General features: G+C 46.7%; 1 protein-coding gene across 1 annotated transcript in view; it reads left to right on the forward strand.

The window, feature by feature from the left end:
• The window catches only part of LOC105860129 (polyunsaturated fatty acid 5-lipoxygenase), a 48159-nt gene that overhangs the window by 4622 nt on the left and 27360 nt on the right, over positions 1 to 16177 (forward strand). The window contains exons 2-3 of the mRNA XM_012744636.3: positions 4080 to 4278; positions 8611 to 8692. Of these exons, the coding sequence (XP_012600090.2) occupies positions 4080 to 4278; positions 8611 to 8692 (281 nt within the window). The remainder of the gene's footprint in view (positions 1 to 4079; positions 4279 to 8610; positions 8693 to 16177) is intronic.

A 16177-nucleotide genomic window follows, 5' to 3' on the forward strand; every position in this document is an offset into this window, starting at 1 on the left:
GGCCTGCTGTGGACCATCCACTGTTTCTATAACGATTCTGCCTGCCATGCAGAATTCAATGTGTCACATGAGAATTTAGTGTGTCACAGCAAATAGATAACGAATACAGCATCAGCCCAGTGTACCTGGCCCACAGAGAGGAGGAAGGAAGATCAGCATCTAGAAGATACACATACTTTCCTAAGACCTTATTTTGCTGTTTGACACCTGTGGCCCTGATCTTCCTGGAGGGAGGCCTTTCTCCATCCTCTGTGACTCTTCTAGTAGTTGCTCCTTGGGATGCCAGAGTGACAACCACCAGGCTTTGTCCCTAACACTTCCTGAATTGGGTCCAGGCTAAACCCCTAGGTACTTTGTTCACCACCAGTCACATTCAGGCCTGAAGACGGGCTAGCAAAGCCCCTGGGCTGGCCAGGGACAAGCCAGACTGCTGGCCTGTCCTGCTGCCCTTGCAGAAGACCTCCTCGGGTGGCATGTTCAGTCCCTGGAAATCTCCCACCCAAGTACTAACCAGGCCCGACCCTGCTCGACTTCCAAGATCAGATGATTGGGGGCATTCAGGGTGGTATGGCCGTAGGCAGAGTCCCTGGAAATCTATCTGTGATTTCACTGCAGGTGAAACTCCAGGGCTCTCCACCATAGTGCCTGCAGGCATGGTCCTGGGGTGTCCCATTCTCCCGTGACTGTACCTCAGGTGTGCTGAAGGGTCACCCCACTGTCCTCTCCCCCAGAGAAGCTGCTCAGTGTCTTCCTTGTGGGTCACCACTGCCCGCTGGACATCTGGCTCTCCGCCTGTTTTTCACCTGTCCTGGAGCACCTCCTTGGCCCCATCTTCCATCCCTTTTATTCCGAGTTGCTGGCTCCTGCCTCCTGTGAGAGTGTCCCCCTCAGGTCCTGGTGGCACCTGTTACTTTAGAATGAGCATCCTCTCTCTGTGCTCACCCAGCCTTCCTGGCGTCTCCAGCCCATCAGAGCCACGAGAGAGCCACTTCCCCTGCAGCAGCCCTGCTCAGGCCAGCCTGGGCCTCCAGCAGCCGCCCCTGGCCCTCACCACACGCCAACTTCCCTCTGCTCTGCCTGCTCCACCAGCACCCCAGTGCCCCCACGCAGTGCTCCCCCGTCCTCACAGCCCCGTCTCCACCCACACAGGAATTCTCTTTTGGTTTCGAGCTGAGGGGTTTGAGGTCACAGGTTCAGTTTCTTCCTCCGCTGTTACTCCAGCCACTCAGTTTGGAATGTGTGGTTACAAACAAGCCTCAGTGCAAGGGGCCCACACTAGCTCACAGCTGCTTGGGACAGTGCAGGGCCTGGCGCCCTGAGACCCCTGCAGCCCGGCAGGAGGACCAGTAGTTCTGATGCACATGGCAGCTGCCAGTTTGTCCCCTGGAGAAAGGAGGCCACCAAGGCGTGGTGCCATTTAGATTTCTCAGTGGACCTGCAAGCTAGGCATTGTCTCCTCCTGACAGATAAAGCAGCTGCTTCAGAGAATGAGGCAGTTTGCCCAGGCCGCACAGCCAGTCACTTTGCAGTTGGAACGTGAATTCAGAGCTCCAGACACCAGGGCTCACCTGGCTGTCTGTCCTTCACTGCCCTCTGCCCACTCCTCAGTGGCACTAGGAATCTCTGTCTTGTCCCATAATCTGAGGCTGAGGCCTCTGCAGACCCCCTTGGTGTGCAGGACCTGGCGTGGGGCAGACCCTGTGGGCATCCAGTCCTGGGCCACTCAGTCCCACTCTGCTCCTCCAGGGGCCCATGCCCCTTAGATGTTGGGCCTCTTGTCCCATCAGAACCTGCCTTCCCCGGCCCAGTGATGCCCCCGCACAGAGCTCTTCTTCTCTCCCCATCCCTAGAAGCCACCCAACAAGGGCTGCATCCTTCTTTTTCTCTTCCCTCCTCCCAGATCATTTCTCCCAGTGCCTCACTGGGCTCCTCTCCCACGAGCCCCTCTTTGCACCCCATGACCTGCTGGCTTCGCCTCAGGGGTCACCACCCTGCAGTAAGGACAGAGCCCCTGCCTGAGGTCCTACAGGTCAGTGCTCCATCTGTGTGGCCTCGCCTGTGGCCCTGCTTTCCCACAGGACAAGCCTTGGGGCAGGGGGCTCTTTCCCAGAGGTGGCCAGGCAAGGTTGGCACTGTCCCTGCAGGAGGAGCTTTCTGGCAGGGCAGAGGCTCGTACACTCGTGGAAAGACCCAGGACGTGTCATCCCAACACACGGGCCTGGCTCCTTTATCCTCAGAAACTGTTCCTAACTGCAGACTCAGGCCCAGACTGTGGGGCACAGGGAGGAGGCTTCTGCTTTCTGACCACAAGCATCTGGCCTTGGCAGCAGCTACCATGCAAACAGCTCATGGTGTTCAGAGCTGAGAGGTTTGCTGAAAACACCCAACTTCTCATTCCTCTTAGGAAGTCTTCCAGGGTCTTTTCTGGCAGCATGGAAGGAGGGGGCTGGAAACAGGGACACATGGGGTCACATGCAGGATGGACGCCCCCTCCCCTCCATCTGCTTCACAGTCAGACTGATAATTCTAGGTTCTTCTGCCAAAGGAAAGTTCAAGGATTGGTGAAATCTGGCTCAGAAAGTGCCTTAAAGGGCATCGAGTCCAGGGCTTTCCAAACCTTCTCGTCACTAGAACACCCAATGCAATCCTGAGGCCCCCACGCCCCCTTCCCTCTGCCACTGATTGCTGCAGAGACGCAGACCACCTAGAAGCCAGGGCTGCTGCTGCTGGGCCCACCCATGTCCTAGAGACGGGGTCTGGCACAGGAGGACCCGAGCAGCTCCATCCCGGGAGCTGGGTGGCAGCGTAGCACACAGCCTTGAGTGGAGCCTTCTAGCCACAAGGCCAGCCTCAGCCTACCGCCGGGGGTGCCGCAGTGCAGCAGGGAGCGCTTGGGCTGAGTGTTCTAGCCAGCGCCACGTGGCCATGAACTGCAGGTGTCCTTGAACCCGTGTGACTGCCCGTGTGTCTGAGCCTCCCGGTTTTCACTCACGGAGAACTAGAGTGAGGTGAAGTGGCCTGGAATGGAACTCCTGCTCTGCCAATTGGTAGGTGGCATGGGACTCAGCCTCACTGTCCTCGTCCCTGTAACAGGTCATAACTCCTCCACCTCCCCAAGCTGTCGTGGGGACCCGAGGTCATGGCAGCAAGCACTTTGCCAGTCGGAAAGGCGCCTGTGTGAGGGCCGGCGTGGCTCCTTGCCCAGCAGGGCTGGCCTGGGGGGCAGGGGTGCTCAGGAGGAACCTCGCTGAGCACGGCCCACAGGCGCCAGCTCCAGCGGGTGTCTCCCCCTCCCGCCAGAGCGGCGCAGGCAGCAGACAGTCCCCTCCACGCAGTGCTGTCCTGGCTCCCTGGAGCCCACCTCTGAGAGGGCAGGGCTTGTCTGACCGTGTCACCCAGGGCACAGCACTGACCCTTGTCGAGGGCAGGGCTTTGGTGAGCATCGTGGCTGAATGAACTAAGGTGTTCTTTTAAGACGCTCTCTAAGAATCTTGGCCACATGAACTGTAGAGGAGGCAAAACTCTACCTCGTCCTATTTCAGCTGGGCCTGAGACTCAAATTGGCATAGGACAGATGAATGGAAGGAAAGCATGCAAATTTATTTTAAAACACAAGTTTTGCATGGCACAGAAACCCTTGTAAGGAAATGAAGACCTCAAGAAGCAGTTAGGGTCAGTCCTTTACATACTGAATTGGACAGAGTAGTAAGTGGTGACATGTGACCAGGCCAAGGGGCTTGGACTCAGCAGGTAACTGGGAGGAGAAGTGACCGGGAAGATAACGGTTTGTGTAACAAGGTCTGTTTGTATGGATTTCCTTTGGCCTCAACTTCCCCACCTTGATGAAAAGAACATCATTTTCCTTTTGGTCCAGGGAGGATATCTTTCGCCTGGGAATTCCATCTTCTGCTTTTAAGAAACAGCACAGAGGTCAGAGTGACCTAGCACCTGTTGTTTAGTCAGTGCCTTTCATTCCAGTCATTCTGCCAGAGCGGCGCAGCCGGGTGGGAGGTCTCAGCCGCTTCAGAGCAGAGGCTCTGAGACCTCAGACGGTCTGACCCGCCCGCCCTTCTCCTCAGGTCGATTCCTACGACGTGACGGTGGATGAAGAACTGGGCGAGATCCAGCTGGTCAGAATCGAGAAGCGCAAGTACTGGCTCCACGACGACTGGTACCTGAAGTACCTCACGCTGAAGACGCCCTACGGCGATTACATCGAGTTCCCCTGCTACCGCTGGATCACGGGCGAGGGCGAGATCGTCCTGAGGGACGGACGCGGTGAGCAGCTCAGGACCCTTCCATCCCCAGGCTTTCCCGGAAGCGAAAGTTCACCTCCCCAGGGGCTGTATCCGTGGGGGTGACGACACTGGTGTCCCAGGGGAGCTCCTACGCTGGGCCTCCGTGCACCTGCAGGAGGTGTGAGCTTCCTCAGCTACTAGTGAACTGGGGGAGTGAGTGTCCCCAGGCAACATGGCCAGCTACGTCCTCCCTCTGTACTCTAGTTCTACAGGGGACGGTTATGCTACAGGTAACCAGTAGCATAAACCTGTGGGACACACCCCTGCGTGGCAGTTCTTCACTTTCCAGGTGCACAGTCTTCCCTCCATGAAACCACAGTAGGGCTCAGATGGGGTCAGGGTGCCCCACACAGGCCTGGAAGGGAAAGGGTGGAGCAGGGGCACCCCATGTGCCAGCTCCAAGGGACCATGGGCAGGCTTGGAGTTCACAGTTACCACTTCTTAAACCTGAAGTCTCGCTTTTCACCGAAGGAGAAAAGAACCTAAAATCTGCCCCCCTTAGTACAAATCCCAAAGGTGCAGACCCCAGTCTGGCACTTCCTTGGGAGGCCATTCTTTGTAAGGTACACACAACTGGCCTGGTATGGAGAATCAGAGAGAGAAACAGGTGTCAGAAGCCAGCCAGGCCACTCTCTCCCTGAACGACCCCCTTGCACACCAGCTTCTCAGTGTGCCTGAGTCAAATTTATGCCTGGGCAAAACCCTACCTTAGTTCAAGGCCCTTTGGCTTGCTTCCAGTCTACTAAACCTGGAATGATAAACCCTCAAACGCCAAGCAGCCTCTAGCAATGAGAGAAGGACAGCTGCTGCCAGCCTGGCAGAGCAATCCCCGGCCCTAGCTGGGCTGTTCTTCACAGAGGTTTGCTGGGGTAGGTGAGATAAGAATGACTGTTAGCGCTATTTCATAGCTAAGAAAACTGAAACAAAGGAGAAAAAGAGTTCTCTACCTGGTGTTCCTAAGCTATCAGGTCACATCCCATTGCTTCTGAAACAGAACTTGACTTAAGAAACCATTTTCCAAGAATATCTCTGCACCGAATAATTGGGGCACAGGATGTTTGTCCCCCACCTCAGTGCAGCAAAAACATCACAAAATTCCTTTTGTCTTGTGGTTGTCAGAATGTGGAAGGTTGTGGGCAGGGAGTTTTCCAGTATTTGGAAAACACTGGCTCCAAATCTCCCTCTTCCCCACCCATCTACCGTCTCAGTTGTGAAGTCATTCTTCTCTCAGATCCTTCAGCTCTTCCCAGCAAAAGACTAAGGATGGTACACTCAGGTTAGGATAACTCAGGAGGGTTTAAGGAAGGGACTTCATAGAGCTGTGGACCCTATGCACTGCCAGCCTGGCGGAGAGGGGAGGAAAAGAGTGGCAGAATAACCCAAAAGGGAGGTGTCCTGGAGACCACTCCCTTGGAAGAGCTGTGCCTCTCCCACCGCTCTCTCCATGCCCTCCTCTCTGGTGAAGGTTCCCAGTGGCTGTGCTCAGGGGAAGCCCCATTAATGAAGTCTATTCCCATCACCTTCAGGGACTGGACACGGTGGACAGTGGGCAGAGAAGCTATCTAGCAAGCTCCACTATCTATTGTGTAACCAACCATCTTGGTAGCTTTAGACAGCCATTTAATTTTGCTCATGATCTTGCAGGTCAGGAACTTGGGAAAGGCTCTGCTAGGCGGTTCATCTGTGGCCCACGTGGCATCAGCTGAAGGGGCTGGGGCTAAGGATATTCTTCTCTCATGTGCCTGGCACCTCAGGGCTCCTTGGCCTCTCTCTCCACAGGGCATCTCATACTTTAAGGCTTCTCACAGCATGGTAAGCTTGTGGTACTGCACTTCTTACATGATGACTGGCTTCCAGGATTGAGTATTCCAAGAGACATGAAGTAGAAGCTGCTGGTCTCCTCAGGCCTGGGCCTGGAAACCAGCATAGTATAACTTCCACAATATTCTACTGGTCTAAGCAGTCACAGAGCTCACCCAGACTCCAGGGGAGGGGATATAATAAACCCAGTTATCAATGGAAGGAATGTCAAAGAATTTGTAGCCATTATTAATCTACCACATGGACAACCTGGAAATGAGCAGGCCCGGCCCACAAGCCATTCAATGGCTCACCACATGATAACCTCTTAAATACTTCACTACTGTACTTCAGGTGAAGGTAAAAGTCAGAGGGCTGTCACTGTGGCCCCAGGGATTCAGGGCATCTATGTGACGGGACAGCTTCATTAAGGCTATTGTATCAGTCCTTGGAAACCTTCCCCCTGATCTCTTCTGCAGTCAATCCAGGCTTTGTCGTCCTGCTCTGCTCCTGGAACTTCTATCAGTCACTGGGTAGAGTCTTCCAACACCCTCAGGGCAAAGAGAAACAGAGCCATTCTGTTTCTGATACTTGGTATGTTGCAATTCTGCATGTTTTGACTTATACATACCAGTGAAGCTGAAGAAATTCAACTCCTCAGAGCCAAGGTGCCCAAGAGATAGGCTAATTCTTTGAGGCAGATTAGAGATGTTGAACATTGAGTGCCTACAGCCATGCCTCCTAAAGCCAATAATAGTGCTTATAGTCACCATTAACACTCATCTTGCTTCCACTACTGGTTGGCTTTACATACCCAGGGGACAATGCGGAGGGTCCCATTGGTCTCCTGTTTGGGCCCCAGCTGCAAGCTTGGGACTGGAGCAGCCTCTGCCTGGAGGTGCTGTGGGCCAGAGAGCTCAGAGTGCGGTGTGAGAACTGTTGGATCCAGATCTGCAAGGAGGTCAGCACAGAGATTAAGAGCAGGTATTTTAGAAACTTTCATAGCAACTTGACAGAATAATTTTATGACTGTTGCACCTAATAATAAAAAGCATGGCTTACATTTTGAATGTCTTTGATTTGGTTTTTTATTCTATTGTTCTGATAATTAATTTTTGTTGTGTTTTACAAAAATATCAATCTGTGTTGGAATCAAAGTTTTAAAAACCTGGTGCTTCACCACAGAGAGCTGGAGAAAGACTGTCATAGGCCCCTTTTTAGGAGATCTGGGCTCTCCCTACTTGGAGCTCCATTGACTGTGTTCACTGGCTTTGTCTTAAATAATAGTGTGAAGAGTGATCCTGGTACGAGCTGATCTGCTCTACCTGAGAAGAGACCCTGCCCTTAGGCACCTGCCCCAGCTCCTGCAATGAAAGATGGCAGCAGGACAGGCTGAAAGACAGGGTGACCTCTGAACCGGGCTTGGAGGGAGGAGGGGAAACCTCAGGGCCTTGATGACTACAGGCATGATGATAATATTACTGTTCCCATTTACTGGGCATTTGCCAGATGCCAGGCACCACACAGAGAGCTTTACTGTATTCTCTTACTAAATCCACACTGTGACCCTGAGAAATAGGCGTTGTTATCTCCATTTTACAGGTGAGGAAGTCAAGACAACTAACTCTAGGTCATAGATTAAAGTGTCAGAGCCCAAGTCCACGCATGTGCTCCCAAAGCCCACAGGCTAGGACACTATATCCTGTTTGGGAGCTTAGTTCTCAACCCTGTGTGTAGCCACAGGGAGCTAGACAGTGTGGGTATCTGTGTGTTAGATCTGAAGTCACACATTTCTTTCTCCGAGAAGCAATCAAACGGACTTAGAAGCATGAGAGCTGCGAGTCCTACTGCTCTCTCAGGCCACACTAAAGTTCACAATCAGCTGCCATTTCTTCTCAGCATAAGAATTGCAGGAAAGAGGAGTAAACCATTCTGTAGTGGTTTAAACATACCTACCAACAACCACGCAATGCCTTTCCTCTGGAATGAGAAGGCAGCTCTGTACCAGGGGCCCCAGGGTTTCTGCAGAACCAAGGTCCTGAGGGGCTGAGCAGAAGGCTAGAGCCCCCAGGTGGAACTGCACGGGCAGGCCAGAGATGGGCACATTCTGCACCTGCTGAGCTCGAGGAGCGCTCAGCCCTGCTCATGTATCCGGGCATGATTCTCTGAGCACTAAGGGGCTGGAGCCCCAAGGCTTGCTGAGGGAGCGGGCAGGAGGATAAAGAAATGCATTTGCCTTTTGTAAAGAGAGCAGTTAAGAGCATGGGATTTGAGTCCTCTTTGAAAACCCACAAATTGGGTGTGTGACCTTGGGCAAAGTTTGAGAGCAAAGCTATTTAACCTCCCCAAGCCCCAGTTTCCTCACCACAAAATGGGGGGAGTGTCCTGGGGCTTCAGTGAGATGATGCACATAAAACCCTCCATACAGGCCGGGCTTCCAAGGGAAGCCTGAGCACTGGACATTGCTGTCATCTTCCCCTAGGCTCATCTCATACTTGTTCTTTCTTCACAGCAAGGTTGGCACGAGATGACCAAATCCACATTCTCAAGCAGCACAGACGTAAAGAACTGGAAACACGGCAAAAACAGTACCGGTGAGTTACGATATCAGAACAAAGGGGCGTGGGGCCGTGGTTTCTTCTGTCTCAGGTGCACGGTATGAAATAAACCCTGACCACAGCATATGGCCCATCACTGCTTATAAATCACTCAGGCATGAGCTCCCTGTGGTGGATCCACAGTCTCCAAGCTACACCTTTGCCTACCCCTCCAAGAAGAGATGGTGAGCAGAGTCATGAAAAAACCTGGGATCAGCCACATTGGCACATAGAAGCAATGCGTAGCACAGGCTTGGGTGTGCCGTAATGTCCTCCCACCTCCCACTGGAGGGATTGCCCTGCACTTGTTACGTTTCTTATAATAATTTGATTACAAACATGAGACATGATCAACAACAAAACTGACCTTCCTCTTCTCTTTTTTTAAAGAGTTTATGTAAGATTGGTATTAATTCTTAAAATGTTTGATAGAATTCACCAGTGAAGCCATCTGGGCCTGGGTTTTTATTTGTGGGAAATTTAAAAATTAGTAATTTTAGAAATTTTAAAATTAGTAATTAGTAATTTTAAAATTGCAGAAATTTTAAAATTAGTAATTAGTAATTTTAAATTAGTAATTTAATGTGGAGCCACCACAGGGAGCTGGTAACTGAGTGATTTATAAGCAGAACTGATTTATAAGCAGAACCAAGAAAACAGAAAGGACTCCAGTTATTAAAATTAGAAATAAAAGAGAAAAAGAATCAACCTCATAGAAATTAAAATGAATAAAAGAAGAATAATATGAACAACTGTATGCCAACAAATTAGTTGATTTAGATGAAATGGAAAAATTCCTAGAAAGATACAAACTACCAAAACTGACCCAAGAAGAAATAAATACATAATCTGAACAAACCAATCACAAGCATAGAGATTGAATGAGTAATTTTTAAATTTCCCACAAATTAAAGCCCAGATGGATTCACTGGTGAATTCTATCAAACATTTAAAGAATTAATACCAATCTTGCATAAACTCTTTAAGGAAAGAGAAGAAGAAGGAACACTTTCTAACTCATTGTGTGACACCAGTACCCAACTATTAAATAAAACCAGACAAAGACATCACTAAAAAAGAAAACTACATACCAATATCTCTTATGAATATAGGTGTGCAAACATTTTCAGCAAAATACTAGCAAACCAAATCCAGCAGTATATAAAAGGTGTTATACAATATGAACAGGTGGGATTTATCCCAAGAATGCAAGGTTGGTTTAACATCAAAAAGCAATTAATTTAATACACCATATCAATAAAGAACAAAAAAACACATAATCATCTCAATAAAAATATAAAAAAGCATTTGGCAAAATCCAATTCCCTTTCATGATAAAAAAAATAAAACACTCAAAAATAGGAATTAAAGGGAACTTCCTCAACTGATAAAGGACATCTACAAAGAACTCACAATCAACATCTTACTTAATGGTGAAAGACTGAATGCCTTCCCCCTAAGGTCCAGGAATAGGATAAAGACGTCCACCTTTGCCACTTCTATTCAACATTGTACTGGAGGGTTGGTTAAGGGAAGAAAAAGAAAAAGATACCCACATTGAAGTACAATGAGTAAAACTATCACCATTCACAGATGACATGATCATATGTATGGAAAAGCCTAAGGAATTCACCAAAAGAAACTATTAGAAATAATAAACCAGCCAGACTGCAGAATATAAGGTCAATATACAAAAATCAATTGTTTTTTAATACACTAGCAACCAACAATCTAAAAATAAAAATAAGAAAAAATTCCATTTACAACAGCATCAAAATGAATAAAATATTTAGAAATAAATTTAACAAAAGTAGTCCAAGACTTGTACAGTGAAAGTACAAAACATTGTTCAAAGTAATTAAAGAAGATCTAAATATGTTGAAAAACATCTCATGTTTATGAATCAGAAAACTTAATTTTAGCCAGGTGCAGTGATGCACACGTGTAGTCCCAGCTATTTGTAAGGCTGAGGTGTGAAGATCAGTGGAGCTTGTAAGTACGAGACTAGCCTGGGTAACATAGTGGAGATCCCATCTCAAAAAAAAAAGAAAACTTAATTTTGTTAACATGGCAATACCCTCCAATGTACAGATTCAACACAATCTGGAATTCAACACAATCCCTCTCAAAATTGCAGCTGGCTTTTTTGTAGGCATTGATAAGATGTTTCTAAAATCCACATGGAAATGCATCTATGGAAAAACAATCTTGAGAAAAAGAAAACAAAGTTGTAAAACTCACAGTTCCCAATATCAAAATTACTACACAGCTGTGATATTCAAGACAATGTGATGTTGGCACAAGGACAGATATGTAGATCAATGAAATAGAATTGAGAGTTCAGAAATAAGCTCTTTGATTTATAGTCATTTAATTTTTGACAGAAGCAGCAAGACAGTTCAAAGAAGAAAAATAGTCTTTTCAACAAATGGTGCTGGGAAAACTGGATAGCCACATGAAAAACAAAGAAGTTGGAACTTTACCTCACACCATACACATAAATTAACTCAGAATGGATCAAGTACCTAAATGTAAGACTCTCTGAAGGAAACATCGGAGTAAACCTTCATGACTTTAGATTTGGCAAAGGATTCTTAAATATGATACCAAAAGCATAAGCAACAAAAGAAAAATAGATAAATTGATGTTATCAAATTTTCAAGCTTTTAAGTTTCAAAGGATGCCATCAAGAAAGTGGAAAGACAGCCCACGGAATGAGAGAAAATACTTGTAAGTCATCCACAGTGAAAACTATTTGGATGATTCAGGAGGCTTTTGGGGACAATGCCAGGAGTGCAGTGCGAATGAAAGTGCGGCACAAATGCTTCCAAGACGGCGGAGAATCTGTTGAAAGTGACTCACGTTCTGCAAGGCCTGCAACAAGCAGAACACCTGAGAATGATGAACCAGTGTGGGCTAGGTTCAGAGACGCTGGGAGGACTGTGTGAGGTCCCAAGGTGCCAACTTTGAAGTGGACTGAGGCGTCACTGTCCTCTGTACAATGTTTCTTGTATCTTGTGTCATCTTCAGTGATGTCTCTGTCCTTCCTATTCCATGGCTGGACACTTTCCAGACAGTCCTCATATATCTGATAAGGGACTTGTATCCAGAATATAGAAAGAACTCTGACAACTTAATTTTAAAATACTGTACAAATATCTCAATTTAAAAATCAGCAAAGGATAGTTCTCCAGAGAGAACTAAGCCAGTAAGTACATGAAAAGCTGTTCAGCATTATCAGTCATCAGGAAAATGCAAACCAAAACCACAAAATAACCACTTTGCACTCACTAGGATGGCTAAAACCAAAAAGACAGATAATAACAAGCGCTGCCAGGGATGTGGACAAATTAGCATCCTCATACATTGCTAGTGGAATATAAAATTATGCAGCCGCTTTGGAAAACAGTTCAGCAATTCCTCAAAATCTTAAACAGAATTAGCATATAACCCAACAGTACTACTGACAGATACCTACCCAAGAACAGTAATGCCACATGTTCATACAAAGAGCTTGTACACAAATATTACAGCAACATTATTCATCATAGCATAAAAGTGGAAACAACCTAAATTCCATTAACTGATGAACAGATAAACAAAATGTGATGTATCCATACCATGGAATATTATTTGTATTATTCATTAAAAAGTAATGAACTACAGATACATGCTAAGCCATGAATGAGCCTCAAAAACATTATGCTAAATGAAAAGTTAATTTACAAAAGGCCATATGTTGTATTATTCTGTCTATATAGGCAGTCCTAGAGAGACAGGTTGGTAGATTAGTGGCTGCCTTCGCACTAGGCAGTGGAGATGGGAAAGCGGAGTGTCAGTGGGTGGGTGCAAGGTGTCTTTTTGAGGTGAGAATATTCCAAAATCAGATTATAGTGATGGTTGCACAACTCTGTAAATTAAAAGGCTTTCAATAGCATAATTTTAAGGGGTAGATTTTATGGTATATAAATTATATCTCAATAAAGCAGTTTGAAAATAATAATAACACATGTTATATAGAGTGCTTCTCTGGAAACAGGTGGCTGATGGCTGTCTGCAGCCTCTCAATGTGCTCAGTGGGTCGCGGGAGCTTTGGGCGAGGAGGGCTATCCCCCAGGCTTCCAGATCATGCCTGTCTTTCATTTCATCTCCTGCCTTGGCCCCTGGAAGCGTGTGAGTCTGTGGCCCCCAAGGGAAAGGGGCAGCAGGGACCCTTCTACCCAGGCAGTGCAGGTACCTGGGCCGCAGCGGAGGGGCCTTGGAAGCCATGATTGCCCTTCAATAGTTTAACCTCTCACGAGGAATGTGTAGCACATCTAAGTGTTTTTTTTATAATCCAGTAAAGCAAAAGAAAGGGAATAATATAAGAGCAGAAAATACCTATACTTCACTTTTAGGTGTTTTCACTTTTTCTTACCTTTTTATTAGGGATTGTCCTGTACATGTGATCTTGCCATATGTCCTTTTTACCCTTGGCTGTGTAGCAGAATTATTTCCCCATATTTTTAAAATCTCATCATAAACATTATTTTAGTTTTTATATACTATTCCATTGCACAAATGCACCATAATTTACTTAAATACCCAGCCTGACTAGACATTTAAAAGCTTTCTAATTTTTTTATTCTTATAAACAATGTGAAAACTCTTATATATGAATCTTTTTGTGCATTCTTATTTCCCTGGATAGATGCCCAGATATGAAATTACTAGTAAAAGTATTGGTATACATTGACAAATTTCTCCTTAAAAATCTTTAACCAGTTTTTACAAGCCCTGTATGGGTCCTCATTTCATGAAATACTTGTCATAGCTGAGCAGTATATTTCCTTTTTTAACTTTTCTATTAAAATTTGTGAAAGCATCTCTCATCTCCTGGCTTCTTCTCCTTCACCCGCTGCTCAGAGCCCCACTGCTGTCTCCTACCCGGAACACAATTGCCCCAGCCTCAAACTACCTCGAGGGCCATCCCCTTTCCAGCAAACACGTTTCCATGAAACAGAATAAAGAAGCGAGAAGCAGCCACACATACGTGGACACTTGATGTGTTACAGGGCCCTGCTCCCGGGTGGTGCCCAGGCTGCTGGGGCATCCAGAAGAAGGGGGTGGGCAAGGGGCGGGAGAATGAGAAGAGACTGGACTCAAAAGACATTAACCATAAAGGAAAAGAGTGGGAAGTTCACCTGCCTCAAAATGAAGAACCTCTGTTCACTGAAAGGCACCAGGAGAGAGTAAGGTCATGGCGTGATTGACAAGGATCATTACTCCTAGGGTGTAAAGGAGCCCTGCAAATCTGTAAGGAGAAGACTGTCAATTCAGTAGAAAATGGGCAGGAGGTTCAAGCAGTTGCACAAAATATGATCAGCAAGTATACAAAAGGTGCTCAGCTTTAGTAGTAATCAGGAAATCAGAAGTAAGATGACAGTGAATCACTATTACTACCTACACACACACCCCAGTTGGGCAAAACTTAATGTGACAATACCTGAGCACTGGAGAAGATGTACAGGGTGGGCACACTCACATACTGCTGACAGGAACATAAGTTGATACAACCTGTATGGAAAACAATTGTGCAATATCTAGTAAAATTCAAACTGCATTATAATCTATGACCTGAAAATTCTATTCCTGGGCATGTGCACCTCATTGCTCACATTGCATTATTCATGATCACCAAGAAATGGAAACAACTCAGTGTCCAACAACAGTAGAATAGATAAATAAATTGTCGTGATTCTACACAGCAAGGAAAACCAATGACAATAACATGGACAAACCTCACAGATACAATGTTGAAGGAAAGAAGCCAGAAACAACATGCCTGGCTAATGCATAAAGTTTGGAATTACATTGTTTGGAGAGGCATATAGTAATGGAACTACAGACAATAACCAGGAAATGATTATCATGAAAGCAAGGATGGTGGTTACTGGGGGCTGGAAACTGGGGCTTGATCAAGAAAGGTGAGGGTTGAGGGTACTGGCAACGTTCTGATTTTTAAGCTGGGTGGTGGTTATATAGGTGTTTTATGCATTTTTTGCATGCATAAGTGTTTGTGTGTATATACACATACATATATTTATATCTCCCATTTCACAATAAAAAAGTTAAAAATAAAACTTTTTTGTCTTTAGTATCAGGTACTCTGATTATACTGTGGGTAATGCTAAGGATTATGAATTCACAGTTTGTTTTAAAGTATTTGTGTGCAAGCCTCTCAGCTCAGGCACCAAATGAGGTGTTGTGAGACTTCGTGCTTGGTACTGTGCACATAACATTGTCCTAGAGCTCTGCCCCCATCCCAAAGGATTGTTGTTTTTATGCTCTTTCTCAGCTTTTCTCCCCACTTCAGCTACATGCAGCAAAGCTCCCACAGCCAGTTCTCTTAGTACTTCTGGCCTGTGGAGCTAGGTTAAGATAAAGTACCTGTAAAATTAGCTTCATTTATTATCAGCCATTAACACCTTAGTATGAATTAGTGGGGACCTGATTAGACTTGCTGTCCACTCACCTAACAGGATACAAACGAGCCAATTCTGTGGGAACTGTTTAATGCCATCACAATCTAGGACTTGTGGGGAGAGGCAGGGGGCTTCCTGGCGAGATACTTTGTCCCTTTCTTAGATCTAATCATCATCTTTTTCTTCCTCTTTCTGCTCCTCTGTCTTTTTCAGACCTGCTCTTCTACTTCCGTTTAGAATGCACTAAACTTTGCACTGTCTGCACAATCTTAGAGTTCCTCTTTCACATGAATTCTTAGGCTTCCAGATCCGAGGCTGGAAGTAAAGCAACAACTAAGAATAGTCCCGTGTCAGAAAGCCAGCACATCCGTCGCTGCAGGTACTTGGAGAAGCCAACCCAGGTCATAAGCCCCCCGCCCCCGCTCTCTTACCCTGATGGCATCTGTCTGTGTATGTCGCAGGCGCACACACACACACAGCAATATGTGGTAGAGTTTGAGTTTTTTAATAGACATCATTTAATATAATCCTTCTGTGACTTGCATTTTCCACTCATCGTTATGCTTTAAAGAGCATCTGGCTGGCACAGATAGCTGTGACTCATGCATTTAAGTTCTGTATAGCACCCTGCTGTCTGAGCAGCACGCCGCGCTGGCGCATCCTCCTGCGGTGGGCGCGGGCTGGCTTGATGCCTAGCTGTCACAGACTGGGGCGCGGTGAGCCTCCCCACGCGCCCCTCCGTGCTCCCGTGGAAGAGTTTTTCTAGGGAATATTCCTAGAAGTAGACTTGCAGGGGTTGCAGACCACGTGCATCTGTAAGCTTTCTAGACATTGCTGATTGTTTTCCAAAGGGGTTCTGCCAATTTACACCCCAGAAGCTGTTTCTGAGAGTTGCTGTTTCCTCCGTCATCACGTCTTGAGACATTTTCATTCCTGTTACTCTCACGTGTATAAAATAGCATCTCATGTTTTCCTCTTCTTGAGTTGCCACACGTCTTGCTTTCTGTGGACATACCGT

Source organism: Microcebus murinus, chromosome 14 (genome assembly GCF_040939455.1).
Source record: "Microcebus murinus isolate Inina chromosome 14, M.murinus_Inina_mat1.0, whole genome shotgun sequence".
In the NCBI taxonomy this organism is placed as follows: domain Eukaryota; kingdom Metazoa; phylum Chordata; class Mammalia; order Primates; family Cheirogaleidae; genus Microcebus; species Microcebus murinus.